Consider the following 17,750-nt stretch of genomic DNA (forward strand, 5'->3'; position numbering starts at 1 on the left):
GACGTTAACAATCGATGTCGGTTTAGGTTTTGATTTTATCCTTATTACAATGACTCTATCGCTATGCGTCTTGAAATACTCCACTCTCCTCCCTTTCTTCTTGTTCATCACGAAACCTACTCCTGCCTGCCCATTATTTGACGCTGAGTTAATTACTCTAAAGTCACCTGTCCAAAAGTCGCCTTCCTCTTCCCACCGAACCTCATTAATTCCTACTATATCCACATTTACCCTACCCATTTCCCTTTTTAAGATTCTAACATTCCACGCTTCGACTCGTAGAATGTTATTTTTATATACATTATATTTATATATATATATATATATATATATATATATATATATATATGTATTTATATTATCCTATATTTATCTTTAAAAAAAACCGAGTATAATAATAATTAATTTTTTTTTTTAATAAAATAATTAACTCTCAAATCTTGCAATTACATTTTTAATAAATAGATAGTACAAATTACATGTTCATAAATAAGTGCATACAAAACAAAAAAAAAAATGTAGGCAGATAAAATAAACAATTTTAACTTTTATTTAAAGATATAAACTAAAATTTTTGTAAGAAAAGCTTTTTAAAATCTTCAGAAAACTTATCATAATTACATATAATATAATTATTCATTTATCAAGTTTTACGGGAATTCATCGTAATCGATATTTTTTTATTCTTTTGGCGCGATTTCGCCCTCAATCTTGATGCACGTTTCCAATACTTTTCGTTTTCTTTTTAAAGAAAATAATAATATTTCTGCTGTCATTTCTCCATATGGAAGTACTGGGATTGTTTTAATCTGACTGAAATCTATTTCATAATTTTTTATCATGTAGGTTCTCTGAAAATAAAATCACAAATATATGTTTTATTACATAATTTATTTATACAATTGATGATAAATCAGATTTATTAATTATTTTTAGTTATGTTTTCATGAAGTTAGGGAAAAAGAACAAACAAATCTTTCACCACTACACAACATCATTCGAAATGTCCTATAATAATTTTAATGATCGTTTCGGATCGTGAATAATTATGTTAGCGGTTTTTGCTAAGAGAATTTTACATTCAGGCAGTTTTTCATGTGAAAATAAGAGTGTAGTCTTCTCTGCCAGATGTTATTGGAGTACCAAATTTTTATTTTGTTGCAAATAGATGTAGAAGTAAACCTTCTAAGCGAAGACAAGTACTAAAATACATTAAATAGGTAATACAGGTGATTGGATATTTCAAATAGTTTAAAATATTAACAGAAAATATTTAAAATGTCCGTACCACCGATTAAATGAATGCATACTTACCTTTTTAATAGGACATTTGTATTCTAAACCAGCAGAAGCGAAAATATCTGTAATAATTACTTTTCCAAACCTTTCTAGTCCATCACACGATTTCATTGTCACTTCTAGTATACTGTTCCATTTGTTTGAATCTTTAAGTTTCATTTTAATAATAACTCTCACCTGCAACTCCAAAAAAGGAAATAGAAAACGAGAGTTTTTCAGTTAATAAATAAACTAATATATATCTTCCTTTATCATTGCAAAATAAAATATGTTTGTGTAATATCAAACAATTTTTTCTTTATTTTGTAGCTTAGAAAATTACATTATGTTCGAAAAACAATATCGTATTATGGCTATGTCAAGCAAAGCCTCTGCGGCTTTGCTTGACATAGCCAAGTCTATCAACAAAATGTTGCGTAACACTTTTACACAAATTAGCTTGAATTTCTATAACAACGTGTCAAATATTTGCTTTCAAGTTATCAATAGTGCGTAGTTTGTTAATACGGTCAACTATTTTACCATAACCATTAATAATAGAAACATGTTTTCACGGAAAATGGAGCTGAAATATGCTTAATGAATTCTGCTAGAGACTTTAGTAGGACTTTGTAGAAATGAAATACATTTTAATACTAAACCAAAGATGTATTAGGTACGATAATATTATACTATATACTGCGTATATAATTCCTTAAAAAAAATCAGTTTTACCTTTAATTCCAGTTTCTAAAAATCCTCTAATCCATTAAATTTTGGTTGGCAAGAGCAAAATGCGAACATAATAAAAAAAACTGTCACATCTTCATGAATGAATGCATGTAAAAGAATAACAACTTTTTTTAAAAAAATCAGTCTATTATAAATATATATATATATATGTGTGTGTGTGTGTGTGTGTGTGTGTGTGTGTGTGTGTGTGTGTGTGTGTGTGCGTGCGCGCGTGTATAAAGAGAAGTCCAGCAAATGTGCTCACTGTTTGCTAGTCCATATCTCTTGACAAATTTGACTTGACGTGATTTTTGGCACTGAGAGAAGGTGGTTAAAATGCACTGAGGCACTGAGGCATATGTGGTGGTTAAAATGACCACCAGCAGCTTCTATATAACGCCTATGGCACCGAACTACGGTTAGTGAATCTGGCGTAATGGAAGCACATGAATCTACGATTTTTTCACGTAACTCATCGATTTTTGCTGGTTTTTGTCGATACACAACATTCTTGACGGTCCCCCTGAGGTGTTAAATCAGGAGACCGAGGTCGGTACTCAACAGCACCTCTTCGACCTACGTACCGTCGGGGTAGAGTTTTATTGAGATACCACCTGACATCTCGATGGTAGTGAGGTAGGGCTCCGTCTTGTTGCACATAGAAAGTTTATCACCATACAGGTTTTGGATGACAGGTAAAAGCCTTGACTCTACAAGGAACCAATCAAACCACGCACTGATAGACAACATCACACAGCAACCCCCGGTAGATTCACTTACCTGCCCAAATGAGCGGGAGGATTTTCAGAAGCCCAAAGACACAATTGTGGAGATTTACAGTATCATTAAGTTTGAATTGCGCCTCACCAGTCCACACAAACTTCTTTGAAATTTATTATCCTCGCCAACCATGTACTGAAACCATTCACAGTACTCCATCCTTCGATCTAAGACGACCTCATTCATCGTGTGTCTTACAATGTACACTTTCTATTTTGCACTATTCAGAATGCGACTTACACTTGATCGGCTCACTCCACTTTCGCACGCTCCCTGGTTCATTAATTTTTTCGGTGATCGGGTGAAATGCTGCAACACCACAGAACTAGATGCCGGACTATAATTGTTCGTGGTCGGCGGATCTTTTTTTGTGCACATGTTTAAACTCTCTCTCTCACTGCCGTTGTACCTCGTGAATGTTCTTGAACTTCCAGTATCACTTCAGTACAGCCTTGCGTTCAACAAACGATAAGCAAACCTCAACCATTGTTGCTATTCGACTGTCTAATGCTGCACTGGCTAATATGACTGCCTCGTTCTACCACCAACCATCAGCGCCAGCTGGCATTAATTGCCAGCTCCGTCTACTACGACAAATAAAATACCTTATACTACACTACACATTAGATTAGTGAAAGTAAGCCTTTTGTTTAGATATTATTTAATTACAAACAGTGAGTACATTTTTTATACTCCTCTATATATATATATATATATATATATATATATATATACAGGTGGTGTTTCAAAATTACGTTACCACTCAATTGGGATGAATATTTATCATCTATCTATTAACCACGCACTAAACATATAAGATATTGCACTTTAGCCCTTAATTAGGACTAGTTTTTACGCCTGTTTATGTTTATTATGTGTTAGCTGTGATTGCTTACCTTTTCGATAATCAAAATGTAAACGATATGTATATGGGAACTTTCATTTATATACATATTTCATGACCATCCTGACCCCCGTAGGAGAAGACACCTTCCATGTGGCAGTTTCGGTCGCCACGACACCCCTTCCGTACCTAGTCCTTATGGGCTTTACCGGAGGTCATCTTCAGAATCCCGGCAAAAGCAAAAGGCATTTGCTTTTGCCGGGGTTCTGAAGACCAGCCTTGTTCTTACCTCAGTCAGGATGCCACCGATGCGAATACCACATGTGATATTCCTATCGGTGTACAACCAGGAAATCAACTCGTTAAAACAAAACACATCTATGTCGATTCTTAAACAAGTTTAGAAGTTGAGTTCAACACGCAACCATAACATAACACAAAACAAAAAAAATTAAAATTAACTCAAAAATAAAACTAAATAAATAACACTACAAAAACATCAAACCTCATAACACCAGAACAACAAACCACGACATAGGAAAGACCAGGCGGTACCCTAAATTCTTCGGCAATCCGTTCTCTTGCCAGGTACCCGATGAATTTCATCAAGTACTTGGCAAAAAGAACATTTCATGACCAGGAACCTATCTGCCATTTGATGGTAACAATCTTGAAAAATTCGGTATATAAAAGAACATGTTCTGACTGAATTTTAATATACGCCAAGAAAAAACTTCTGAAGATAAATTGATGAAAATTTGAATACACGTTTTTTTTTATGGTGTAACTGGGCACTAAAAAAGGATTTTTTGAAAAATTTGAAGTTTAAACGGTTAAAAGAAAGTAACAACAAAATTTATTATTCTTTGAGTCTCTCGGTAATAAATGAAGATTATGTTGAATTCTGGGGTGTGTAATCTTCGCAAAACGGATGTTACAATATAGGGCGTGTGAAGCCGTGACAGTGATGATATGAGATATTTAGTATAACATATTTATATGTTATACTAAGGGAAGCTAATTTCCCTTCAGTGATTCACATATTCATCAAAGCAGAGCCTACACCTCTAGATCTAACAACTTGCAATTCTAGTTGTAACTTAATGTAGTGGTATAACCCCCCTAAGTACTTTTTCAAATTAATCCTCTTAAGTGGTTGAAAAGGGGTTACATCCCTACAGACGGGATTATTAATTCTCTCCAAATTTTCAAAAAATGATGTAGAAAAAATTTGCTACATGTATTAAGTACAAGATTTCCAATTAAAATTACAGAAAATCCCTATATTCATCGCCTAAATGGGGGTAAAGGTGTTACAGCCCTGTAAACCGAATACTAGTTCTCCATCATCTCCTCAAGTTTGGCAGGCCTTTTGATTACATTATCAAAAGAAAAATTAAATTAAACTGTTCCAAAAATCATCCCCTACCGAGGTTCAAAGAGGTATACAACCCTATAACACAGAGTTTTTAATACTTCACAAATTACTAAAATTTGGTATACGTACGCAGTATTTATTAGTACTATTCTTATAACTATGAGAATAACGATAACCATGAGGGTTTCAGGCAGACTGGCTAGTATGTATGTATATGTAAATACAGATAAATAAATTACAGGACATAGTTAAACAAATTACGAAGAAAAAAATTCTTTAAAGCAGTTTAAGTCTCAACTTTTCAGTCGGTCGTTTAATTAACACAAAATATAGCAATTTAAACACAAGTTCTTATTATTTGTTAGGCATTTTTCTATCGGTTATAACTATTTATCTTTAATGCGATTTACTTTATTTGATTTTTTTAAAAATTTTATTTAACAGCTACTTTGATGGTGTTTGATGATGGTTGTGATTTTGTGATCTGTTAATCCTATAGAACCGCGTTTCTTAACTTGTAGTTCATAATGATGAAACACATTTTCCAAAGGTAGAATTAAGTTGAACATTATACAAAGAAAACAATTAATAATTAAATTGACCCAAATATCCATTAACACTGCAAGGACCAATAATCTCAATCTTCTGATTAAAAATAAGTAACATATATGTCACGATATTTTCTCAATGATAAATCGTTGTTCACTAATTCAGTTTTAATTTACTTTTAACTTATCATTATTTATATCTATTCAAAACATGCTTTTAGATTTATTATACCCACAGAGGTAAAAAAAAGAGGTCTATATAACTTAACGGTCTGTAAAACCTTTTTAGATATTTTACTGGTTAGTGGACTTAAAAAAGTTGAGAAACACTGATCTCAAAATCTATTCCTTTGAGTGTAATCTAGCTGCGAGTAAGATCTTTTAGGTCATTCAAATCGAAATTTCCTAGTTAGACAGAGAAATATTCAACAAAGCCATCTTTCATCGATGTTAAAAGACGGTTGTAGAAATGGATCGTCCTCTATGCCATCTTTTTATTTTCTCTCTTTACCTTTTGTGATGATTGAAGATTTTTTATTTATTTATAAAACACAAATTCACCTCTTTCTATTTTTCCTTTTACTTTCACTATCTATATCTCTTATTAGTCCAATCCTCCTCCTCTATGAATCATGAGACCTTGCCGTTGGTGAGGGGGCTTGAGTGCTCAGGGATACAGAGTAGCTGGACCGAAGGTGCAACCATATCGGAGAGGTATCTGTTGAGAGCCAGACTAAGGAATGATTCCTGAAAGAGGGCAGCAGCTCTTTCAGTAGTTGTTAGGGGCGTGAGTCAGGACGACTTAAACGGCCGTATCAACATCACTCAGTCCTCTGAGTACTGCGCAGCTGAAAGCAATGGAAAACTACAGCTGCTTTTTTTCCAAGAAAATGTGGCTCTCTGCATTTTCACATAGCAATAATGGAGGCGCCTTCCTTGGTAAAATATTCCGGAGGTAAAATAGTCCCCCGTTCGGATCTCCGGGTGGGGACTACTAAGGAAGGGGTCACCAGAAAATTAAAAAATAACATTCTACGAGTCGGAGCGTGGAATGTTAGAAGCTTGAAAAAGGTTGGTAGGCTAGAAAATTTAAAAAGGGAAATGGGTAGGACAAATGTGGATATAGTAGGAATTAGTGAGGTTCGGTGGGAAGAGGAAGGCGACTTTTGGTCAGGTGATTTTAGAGTAATTAACTCAGCGTCAAATAATGGGCAGGCAGGAGTAGGTTTCGTGATGAACAAGAAGATAGGGAGGAGAGTGGAGTATTTCAAAACGCATAGCGATAGAATCATTGTAATAAGGATAAAATCAAAACCTAAACCGACAACGATTGTTAACGTCTATATGCCTACAAGCGCCCATGATGATGATGAGGTAGAGTGTGTATACGAAGAGATTGATGAAGCAATTAAACGCGTAAAAGGAGATGAAAATTTAATAATAGTTGGAGATTGGAATGCAAGCATTGGAAAAGGCAAGGAAGGAAATATAGTGGGTGAATACGGGCTGGGCAAAAGGAATGAAAGAGGGGACCGACTTATAGAATTTTGCACGAAGTATAATTTAGTAATTGCCAACACCCAATTTAAAAATCATAATAGAAGAATATACACTTGGAAAAAGGCAGGCGATACTGGAAGGTATCAGATAGATTATATCATGGTTAAGCAAAGATTTAGAAATCAACTCGTTGACTGCAAAACTTACCCTGGAGCAGACATTGATAGCGACCATAATTTGGTGATAATGAAATGTAGATTGGGGTTTAAAAACCTGAAGTAAAGGTGTCAGATGAATCGGTGGAATTTAGAGAAGCTTGAGGAAGAGGAGGTAAAGAAGATTTTTGAGAAGGACATCGCAAGAGGTCTGAGTAAAAAAGATAAGGTAGAAAATGTAGAAGAAGAATGGGAGAATGTTAAAAAGGAAATTCTTAAATCAGCAGAAGCAAACTTAGGCGGAATAAAGAGAACCGGTAGAAAACCTTGGGTTTCAGACGATATATTGCAGCTGATGGATGAACGTAGAAAATATAAGAATGCTAGTGATGAAGAAAGTAAAAGGAACTATCGGCAATTAAGAAATGCTATAAACAGGAAGTGCAAACTGGTGAAAGAAGAGTGGATTAAAGAAAAGTGTTCAGAAGTGGAAAAAGAAATGAACATTGGTAAAATAGACGGAGCATACAGGAAAGTTAAGGAAAATTTTGGGGTACATAAATTAAAATCTAATAATGTGTTAAACAAAGATGGTACACCAATATATAATACTAAAGGTAAAGTTGATAGATGGGTGGAATATATTGAAGAGTTATACGGAGGAAATGAATTAGAAAATGGTGTTGTAGAGGAAGAAGAGGAAGTTGAGGAGGATGAAATGGGAGAAACAATACTGAGATCTGAATTTAAGAGAGCATTAAAAGATTTAAATGGCAGAAAGGCTCCTGGAATAGACGGAATACCTGTAGAATTACTGCGCAGTGCAGGTGAGGAAGCGATTGATAGATTATACAAACTGGTGTGTAATATTTATGAAAATGGGGAATTTCCATCAGACTTCAAAAAAGTGTTATAGTTATGATACCAAAGAAAGCAGGGGCAGATAAATGTGAAGAATTCAGAACAATTAGTTTAACTAGTCATGCATCAAAAATCTTAACTAGAATTTTATACAGAAGAATTGAGAGGAGAGTGGAAGAAGTGTTAGGAGAAGACCAATTTGGTTTCAGGAAAAGTATAGGGACAAGGGAAGCAATTTTAGGCCTCAGATTAATAGTAGAAGGAAGATTAAAGAAAAACAAACCGACATACTTGGCGTTTATAGACCTAGAAAAGGCTTTCGATAACGTAGACTGGAATAAAATGTTCAGCATTTTAAAAAAATTTGGGTTCAAATACAGAGATAGAAGAACAATTGCTAACATGTACAGGAACCAAACAGCAACAATAACAATTGAAGAACATAAGAAAGAAGCCCTAATAGGAAAGGGAGTCCGACAAGGATGTTCCCTATCTCCGTTACTTTTTAATCTTTACATGGAACTAGCAGTTAATGATGTTAAAGAACAATTTAGATTCGGAGTAACAGTACAAGGTGAAAAGATAAAGATGCTACGATTTGCTGATGATATAGTAATTCTAGCCGAGAGTAAAAAGGATTTAGAAGAAACAATGAACGGCATAGATGAAGTCCTACGCAAGAACTATCGCATGAAAATAAACAAGAACAAAACAAAAGTAATGAAATGTAGTAGAAATAACAAAGATGGACCGCTGATTGTGAAAATAGGAGGAGCAAAGATTATGGAGGTAGAAGAAATTTGTTATTTGGGAAGTAAAATTACTAAAGATGGACGAAGCAGGAGCGATATAAAATGCCGAATATCACAAGCTAAACGAGCCTTCAGTAAGAAATATAATTTGTTTACATCAAAAATTAATTTAAATGTCAGGAAAAGATTTTTGAAAGTGTATGTTTGGAGTGTCGCTTTATATGGAAGTGAAACTTGGACAATCGGAGTATCTGAGAAGAAAAGATTAGAAGCTTTTGAAATGTGGTGCTATAGGAGAATGTTAAAAATCAGATGGGTGGATAAAGTGACAAATGAAGAGGTATTGCGGCAAATAGATGAAGAAAGAAGCATTTGGAAAAATATAGTTAAAAGAAGAGACAGACTTATAGGCCACATACTAAGGCATCCTGGAATAGTCGCTTTAATATTGGAAGGACAGGTAGAAGGGAAAAATTGTGTAGGCAGGCCACGTTTGGAGTATGTAAAACAAATTGTTGGGGATGTAGGATGTAGAGGGTATACTGAAATGAAACGACTAGCACTAGATAGGGAATCTTGGAGAGCTGCATCAAACCAGTCAAATGACTGAAGACAAAAAAAAAAAAGTCCAATCCTATCTTGTTTGCCTCTTATTTTTCTGAACCACTGTTGTTTAATATCTGTTTGTATTTGTTGAATATTTTCTGATTGATAAAGTTAACTTATTGAGCCTGATTCACGTAAATATCTCCTAAATGTTGTAGAAAAGGATATATTCGTGAAATTTACAAAATTTATAAAAAAAATTCTAAATCTTTGCCATTTTTTAATAAAAAAAAAAGTATAATATAAAATTGTTATTCACAGTTTTTATTTCCTAACTGTGATATGAAGTATACCATGTATATACACTCGTATATCTATAATTATTTCTATTTTTTTTTTCTTACTTACCGGAGTTTCATTACTTATTTCAATATTAGTAGTAACATTACTTGAATATGTGTAATGGGTGCTGTTTATTTTCTTTATTTCAGTTCCATATGTGACCGAATTTCGCCCCATATTTTTACACTTTGTTATTCCCTTAAAGAGAAACACAAATGGGCGCTGAAATAAATAAACAATTAAAATTATTTTTACAGAATTCAAAACTTTGTTCTAGTTTCACCTAGAAATGAAATGTTTGTGTGTGTGTGTGTGTGTGTATATATATATATATATATAAGTAGTCTAAAAAGTAATGACATTTTGCGCATGTGGTAGCGTTAGCGTATTCTGGCAAAAGTTGAGGAAGACCAACATATATGCTGTGGTGACATCGTCAATGACCTATAGATCCATCACCAAAAAGTGCTAAATCATTTGCCGAAAGCTGGCAAGAAACCAACTTCGACGTCTAGGTGCAACAGAAAAATTAACTCGATCGAATTTCTATCTCTGAAACATAACGAAATCGATCCATTTCTTAAGCGGCGAGTGATGAAAAGTGTATAACCTACGATAATAAGTGAAAAAAATCGTGGTTGAAGCGAGGAAAAGCTGCACAGTCTGTGTCAAAGCCCACATTGGCGCTCAGTATGATTATATTGTGCGATTACTGGGATTGGAAAGGGATCGTGTATCATGATTCATGATAATAATATACTATACTGTACGAAAATTAGCGCGAATTCATATACAAATTCAAACGAAACGGCCTGAACTGGTCAACAGTAAGGGTGTCGTATACGATGTTGACAATGCCACACCGCATACATTTTAACGACCCGTTAGAAATTGAGAGAACTTGATTGGGGAGTTTTAATGCATCCACTTTATAGTCCGGACCTGGCATCGTCAGATGATCATTTATTTCGGGCTCTGCAGAACTCCCTTAACGGTGTTAAAATAATTTCAAAAGAGGTCTGTGAAAACTACGTGTCACAACTTTTTTGATCGGAACCACAGAAGTTACAATGCGAACGGATTATATATATATATGTATATACATCTTTAAATGACAAGCCTTTACAACCAACACAAACACTTTCTGAATTGCAATTTATGCAGTTCATTACCGGCTTTTTTGATTATCAGGAAGACCATTCGTCCTCATCGTATTTTTCGGTATTGTTTATTTTTTAATTGATGCAAATATTAAAAAGAATGACTCCTTTTTCGAAAACAGTACGATTTTAAACTTACTTAAAATTTATTTTGGGATAATTTTTTTGCTTATATTTATCAGCATAGAATAGTTTAAAATATTTACAGAAATTTATTATCTTCATCAACACATTGGTACGGTAGTATCTCAACGTTTTATCCGCAAGGATCCGGATATGAATCATAGACATCCTTAGTATTTTTCATGTGCCGGAAAATTTCCATTACATATTCTTTCCCAAAAGCTTTAAGTAGATGAGGTTGTAATATAGGGCTTTTTTGAAGAAAAACACTGCTTATTTTCAAATTTAAAAATTTTCATATTTTTGGCTGATTTTACATTTAAATCATTCAATTTAAATTTAAATATTAAAGTTTTAAAATTAAATTATAACATAGACTGTTTAAAAATAAAAAAAGAATAATTAATGCATCATCTACCCATAAACAAAACACTGAAAAAAATAACATTACATGTAAAATAATTTTGTTTAAACACTTCATTTTTTTTATTCAATAGCGATTTCATTCAGTATTAATATTAATAGAGAATAATACTCTAGTTGTGAATAAAACAATTGCAGTAAAAAAAAATTACATTTAATAAACGAATGGTTGTGAAATATTTATTACTTCCTTTCATTGATTGATCGCTGTTGATATATTGAAATATAGGAACAATATTTCATTAATTTATATCTATTTAATTAAAAAGATAAAAATTTTAATCAACTAAAAACTGAGGTTATGAATTACATTTTTTTCTATCTTGATATTAAATGATAATAACAATACTAATTTGTTTCTTTTACCAACTTTCGAAGAAAATTATGGTATATTCGGTCGCACGTTGCGATTTGGGGGTGAAATTGATTTTTCTTTTCGTTTTGTTGTATGAAGATTTTGAAAATATCATTCACGTAAAATGTAAACTACACATACACACGCGCGCGCAAACACACACACACACACAGAGAGAGAGAGAGAGAGAGAGAGAGAGAGAGAGAGAGAGAGAGAGAGAGAGAGAGAGAGACCTGTGCGTAAAATTGTGGCTCAGAAATCTCCAAAACGACTTGATTAATTTGATTGAAATGTAGATATACTGTAGTAGTCTATCTGATGTGCGTGTGAAAATTTCATAAGATTGCTCAAGTCGTTCCTGAGTTACGCTTCATTTAGTACGCTCAATTTAATGTTAATAGCAAAGAAGTTACCCTCAATTTAAAGGTATATTGAATTTTTATTGATTTACTTTTCGTATACGCTTATGCAGTGAGTAACAATGGTGAGTGAATTGAAATTTAATGCTTATGTTTAGTGTATCGTTCGTTAATCCAAACTTGTACTCTGAAAATCATTGCGTTTCTAACTGCGAAATATTAGGGCGTTGGAAACGAAAAGCCGGTCTTTTTGCTAAATGTAAGATACTACAAACAAACATGATTATCTCTGACGGAGGGATATCTCAGTATCTCTCTCTCACTTAGGAGTTATTACAAATTTTGGATAAAATATTCTTCGTATTTCAATACAATTAAAAGATATTTTTATTTTTACTTTTTTGCCTTTGTATCCTCTCTAATATTTCTTGGTGCACTCTGCAACCTCAATAGTTTACCGGATGGCCGGATTGACATAAAGCACAGGTTGCAGGAGTGTTCCTGTCCTTCCTGTAACAATCAGCTGTTCGATGGCCTTTTCACAGCGGAAGAGTCTCATGCAATTGTTTTTGGTGTGCCCGTACTGTTGGCACCTCATGCGTTCCACGAAGCCTGTTGATTTCCACGGTGTTTCAAACAACACGCTGGAATTCGCAATATATTTTAACTTAAATATACTTTTATTGTTCTCTTGCGGCTCACGAAAAAACTGAATATAGGTTCTGTAGTTATTCTGGGGCGTGCATTTATTAAGTCCTTCACCCGATGCCCGTGGCCTTCGGTTTCTTCCTTGGTCATCTCCAGCGGAATCGAGTGATGTAGGTTCCTATTCACGACACGAATGGCTCGTTGATCCTTTCTAGTGAAGGTATGGCCTATTAAACCATGTTCTCCAGTATGATTTTATTGTTCGCTTCGATATCTTTAGAGATTATTCTAAGTCGTTACTTCCTACCAATCGAATGTTGTAATCCTCCTTACACACGACAGTTTCTAACAGTTCGTATATCCTTAGCTTATCACATTATTTATCCCGTAAAGTACAATAGGCGGGGGTTTGACGAGTTCCGTTTGGTTTATAATATTCGTATCCTCTAATGGAAGGCCACTAAATCTGTTTGATACGGATAATCCATCATTGATAGGATTATGAACTGCAGTTTGTTTTCTCGGGATAGGTACGGTTTTCCACTGACTAGAAGTAGGTTTTTCTTCTTTTTTTTTTGCTATTGGTATTGTGGAGAAATACCATTTACGTACCCCCTCACCTCTGGTGGGAGAGTGTCGGACTCGCACGGGTTCAGCTAGATATTATTAAGAGCATATGTGTGCCCGCGCCCTACCGACCAAAACTCCTACTTCACCGTTCCTCTCCATCCGGTACCGGTTTTGCAATTAGGTATAGTACAACCCCGGGGGTGCCAAAGCAGGGAGGCCCAGGAATCCCACAGCTTCACCACCGCCGTCTACCCGCGCAAGCACGGACAGACGACGGCTCCACTGAGGGCTGCCCCCCACCACCCACTCTATTGATTAAACTTCTGACAACTGCATTACGATCTAGAACTGCAACTGTACTCACATTGAAATTGATGCTTACATACTTGTATATCACTGGGCACCTCAGTTAGGATACTGGTACTACTCGTCGCTTGCTCAGGGATTACCGGTTCCCCCCGCTTCAACACCACCACCCATCTGTGTAAACACAGACGAACGGCAGCTCCACGACAGGCTGACTAGAAGTAGTTTGGAATTCCATAATTACACTGTCATTATCGCTTGAATTTCAGGATAAATATTTTGCTATGAATTTTAAAAAAATGCTTTTTGAATTATATTTGTCAATATTTTTAATAAATTAAAGTAATGGGAATACAGTTAATATATATATATATATATATATAAAATCAAGTAAAAAATATAATTTTTTTTGTAAGAAATTCCGGTCTGAAATGGCATTTTACTTTCCCGGCGAATACAGCTAGAATAATGTTAAAGAGAAAAGTATAAGTTGATCATGTCAAAAACGGGATATCGGTTTTTTTGCAAATTTTTAACCTTTAGGATCCACTAGTTATCTAGACTACAAAAACATATATATGTACATTTGTATGTGCACATTATATGTTGTACATATGTGTACCGCACTGCTTTTTGGACTCACATCTCAGGATTGACTAAACAGGACTTTCATAAAATTTGGCTCTATTATTTCTATAATGGGGCATTAATCATAATAATATTTTTTTTCAAAATTCGTTAAGGATGAATGGGGATATCTCACGAAAAGATCAATTTCGATTTTTTCTACAGATTTTTAGGGGAAACTCAATATACATTTTTTACCAACAATATAAAATAATGGAAAAATTTTTATTTGAAAATATTACCTCTATATATTAAAATTCATATATATGTTTTTTGTCCTTTTGCTCTATCTCCCTTCGTTTTCAATATTTTGAAAAATTCATGGCAAGTTTGTATTTCATTTATAGATCTACCAAGAAATTTCTAATCATTTTACTGTTATATTTCCCGGAATCAAAATGAAGAAAAATTTTTTTTTTAAATTATTTTTTCTTATTTTAACCAGTATTTAATTGCGTGTTAGATTTAGAGAAAATTTTTCTTATGAGAATTTGTTTATCTTAACCTATATCTAAATATTTTTAAATGAGTTTTTCTTAAATTTTATTTCCCATCTGTAAAAGAAATAATTATTTTTTTTTTTCGTTTTTGGATCAAAGAAGTTAAATTTTTTATTATTAATAGCCGGAAAAGTCATGAAATACTTTTTTCAGATGATTTTCAACTTATTTTAATAATAAATGATTCTCATAGTTTAAAGTTTCTAGTGAGGCACCACAGAGCTAGGTCTTGGGTCTTATACTATCGATCAGTGGTAAAATAAGTTTTTTTTTTTTTTAATTTCAATCATTTCGTCAGATACATATTGCATTTAAAATGCAAAAAATTTAATTCTTTGATTATCCTTATTCTTTAGTATTGCTTGAAAAAAAAAAAATAAGCCAAAACTTTTCACCCCTTCCAATAAAATTGCAACTTTATTTGTTTCGAATTATGTCTGTATCATTATATCTTTAAAATAATTTTAAAAAGTTTTTTTTTAATCTATTACCCCCACTTATGAATAATTTATAAATATATTTTATTTATTAATTTAATGCAAAAAAAAAACTGTTTTCACAATTTCATAATTTTATTGTTCAAAACGTATTTTTTAAAATAATATAGTAATTAAAATAACTTCATACCCCTATCCTGATCAGGGAGCTCCCAAATTTTTAAAAATATCGAAAAATTGTTTGAAAATTTCGATTTATTTATTTATAACTTAGCGAAAACTTATTTAGAATCAGTTTTACTGAATATTTTACACTTTAAAAAAAACACCTGTTGAATGAGTCCCAAAATTTTCAAGAAGTTGAATCATTTTTTTGAAATTGTGATGCTATTATACTAACATTAAAAACTGATGTGGACACCACATGACTTTCTTTTACACATATTAAATTACATATATTTCTTATTACATATTTGGGTTTTTTTTTGTTATTGAATTATTATTTATTGTAAAAAGTATTTTACAATCAGAGGTTAATAATTATTAATAAATAAATATATTTAAATTAAAAAATAAAGTTAAAAAAAAATGAAGTCGGAATCAAACCAATATGCCTTCCCCTTGTAAGATCCAAATATTTCATTAATTAGCTTAAAATCCACATTTTTGGATTTTGGGCTTTTTTGGACACTTTTGGTTCAGTCGATTGCAATAAAAAAGGGACGAACAAAACTAGACGTTACAACAGTCCTAAATCCAAAATTTCAGCATCCTATTGCTAATCGTTTTTGAGTTATGCGAGATATATAGGTACGTACAGATGTCACGCCGAAACTAGTCAAAATGGATTCAGGGATGGTCAAAATAGTTATTTCCGTTGAAATCTGAAATTTTTTGCCATCATAATAGTTCTTTTACTTCGTGTAAAAAAGTAAAAAAGAATTCATTTTCACTTCCTTGTACGAAGTATTGTGATAGCGAAAAATTTATTTTTCAGATTTCAACGGAAATGTCCATTTTGAACATTCTTGAATCCATTTTGAATAGTGTTGGCGTGACATCTGTACGTATGTATCTTGCATAACTCAAAAAAAATTATACATAGGATGTTGAAATTTTGAATTTTGGAAATTTTAGGGAATTTAGGGGCTGTTGTAACGTCTAGTTACGTAATTCCCCTTTTGATTGAAATAGATTGAACCAAAAATGTCCATTTGGACATTTTCTTAACTGCAATAATAAGCCCTCATTGACAGCCTTTCAACGATGTATCATAAGTGGTACTTTCATTAGTTCCAGAGTTATAGCCAAATAAAAGTTTATTTAATGAAATATTTGGATCTTACAAGGGGGGCACATCGATTCGAATCAGACTTCATCTCCTTTTTTTTTAACTTTTTTCTTTAATTTAAATATATTGATTTATTAGTAATTATTAATCTCCGATTGTAAAAAAAGTTTTACGATAAATAATAACCTAATTATAACAATGAAAAAATATCAGAAGTTATTAATGAAATAAAATTTTATGTACTTTTCACTTAAAAAAATATGTTTATATGTAATTTAAAAAGCGTACAAGGAAGTCATGTGGCGTTCCTATCAGATTTAAAAAAAACGGTAATTCTATTTTGAACATATTTAAAAATTCTTTTATAAATAATTTTTTTGCCCATATTTATCAGCATAGAATATTTAAAAAAAATAAATTAATTTATGATCTTCGCCAATCTTTGTCCCGGAGTAGTAAAACAAACTTTCGATTACATTTCTTCAACCATATGAGGTTTATCAAACAATAAAAAAAACAATTATTTAAAAATCTAAAGATTTTCATATTGCTGGCTGATTCAACCTTTCAATTTTAAAGGGAAATTGTTAAATTTTTATACATAATTTAAAAAATATAATTATACTTACTGCATTTTCTACCCACAAACAAAATATTGGAGTAAGTAAAATTACATATACAAGAATAATTTTGTTTAAACTCTTCATTTTTCTTTATTATTAATAATAATGGAGAACTATAATGTAGTTGTGAATAAAAACGGTAGCAGTAAAAAAAAAAATTATTTTTAATAAAATCATGTTTGTGAAATATTTACCACTTCCTTTGTTGTATAGATTGCGTTGATACATTGAAATGTAAGTACAATTTTTATGAAACATGATTTTTTATCTACTACAATTAAAACGATAAAATTTTATTCTATAAATAATTTTAGCCATGAATTACATTTTTTTTTGTTCCCTGATTAAATAATAATAATACTAATCTTTTATTTTATTTTATAAACTTTCGTAAAAAAGTATGCTATTACTTCTGACTGCACGGTGGATTAAGGGGGAAACTGAGTTTTCTTTACGTTTAAAGAAAACGTAAATGGTACGAAAATACCATTCATTGTATATATATGCATATGTAAAATATTTATAGTTTGGAAATCTCCAAAATTACTCAATAAATTTAATTGAAATTTAGATATGGTGTAATACTCTGAAGTTTTGCGTGTGAAAATTTGA

General features: G+C 32.4%; 1 protein-coding gene across 2 annotated transcripts; it reads right to left on the reverse strand.

The window, feature by feature from the left end:
- Positions 1-498: 498 nt before the first annotated feature.
- LOC142333196 (uncharacterized) lies at positions 499-17,262 on the reverse strand. 2 transcript variants are annotated; one of them, XM_075380168.1, is made up of 4 exons: positions 17,145-17,262; positions 9,783-9,938; positions 1,375-1,476; positions 499-851 (listed from the first exon to the last, which is right to left on the reverse strand). In XM_075380168.1, the coding sequence occupies exons 1-4, from the start codon at positions 17,220-17,222 to the stop codon at positions 681-683; spliced, it is 507 nt and encodes a 168-aa protein (XP_075236283.1). In that variant the 5' UTR covers positions 17,223-17,262; the 3' UTR covers positions 499-680. The 2 variants fall into 2 exon arrangements, with proteins under 2 accessions (XP_075236283.1, XP_075236282.1); XM_075380167.1 differs by having other exon boundaries at positions 1,315-1,476.
- Positions 17,263-17,750: the final 488 nt, after the last annotated feature.

This window comes from Lycorma delicatula, chromosome 12 (genome assembly GCF_047948215.1).
Source record: "Lycorma delicatula isolate Av1 chromosome 12, ASM4794821v1, whole genome shotgun sequence".
NCBI classification, from domain to species: domain Eukaryota; kingdom Metazoa; phylum Arthropoda; class Insecta; order Hemiptera; family Fulgoridae; genus Lycorma; species Lycorma delicatula.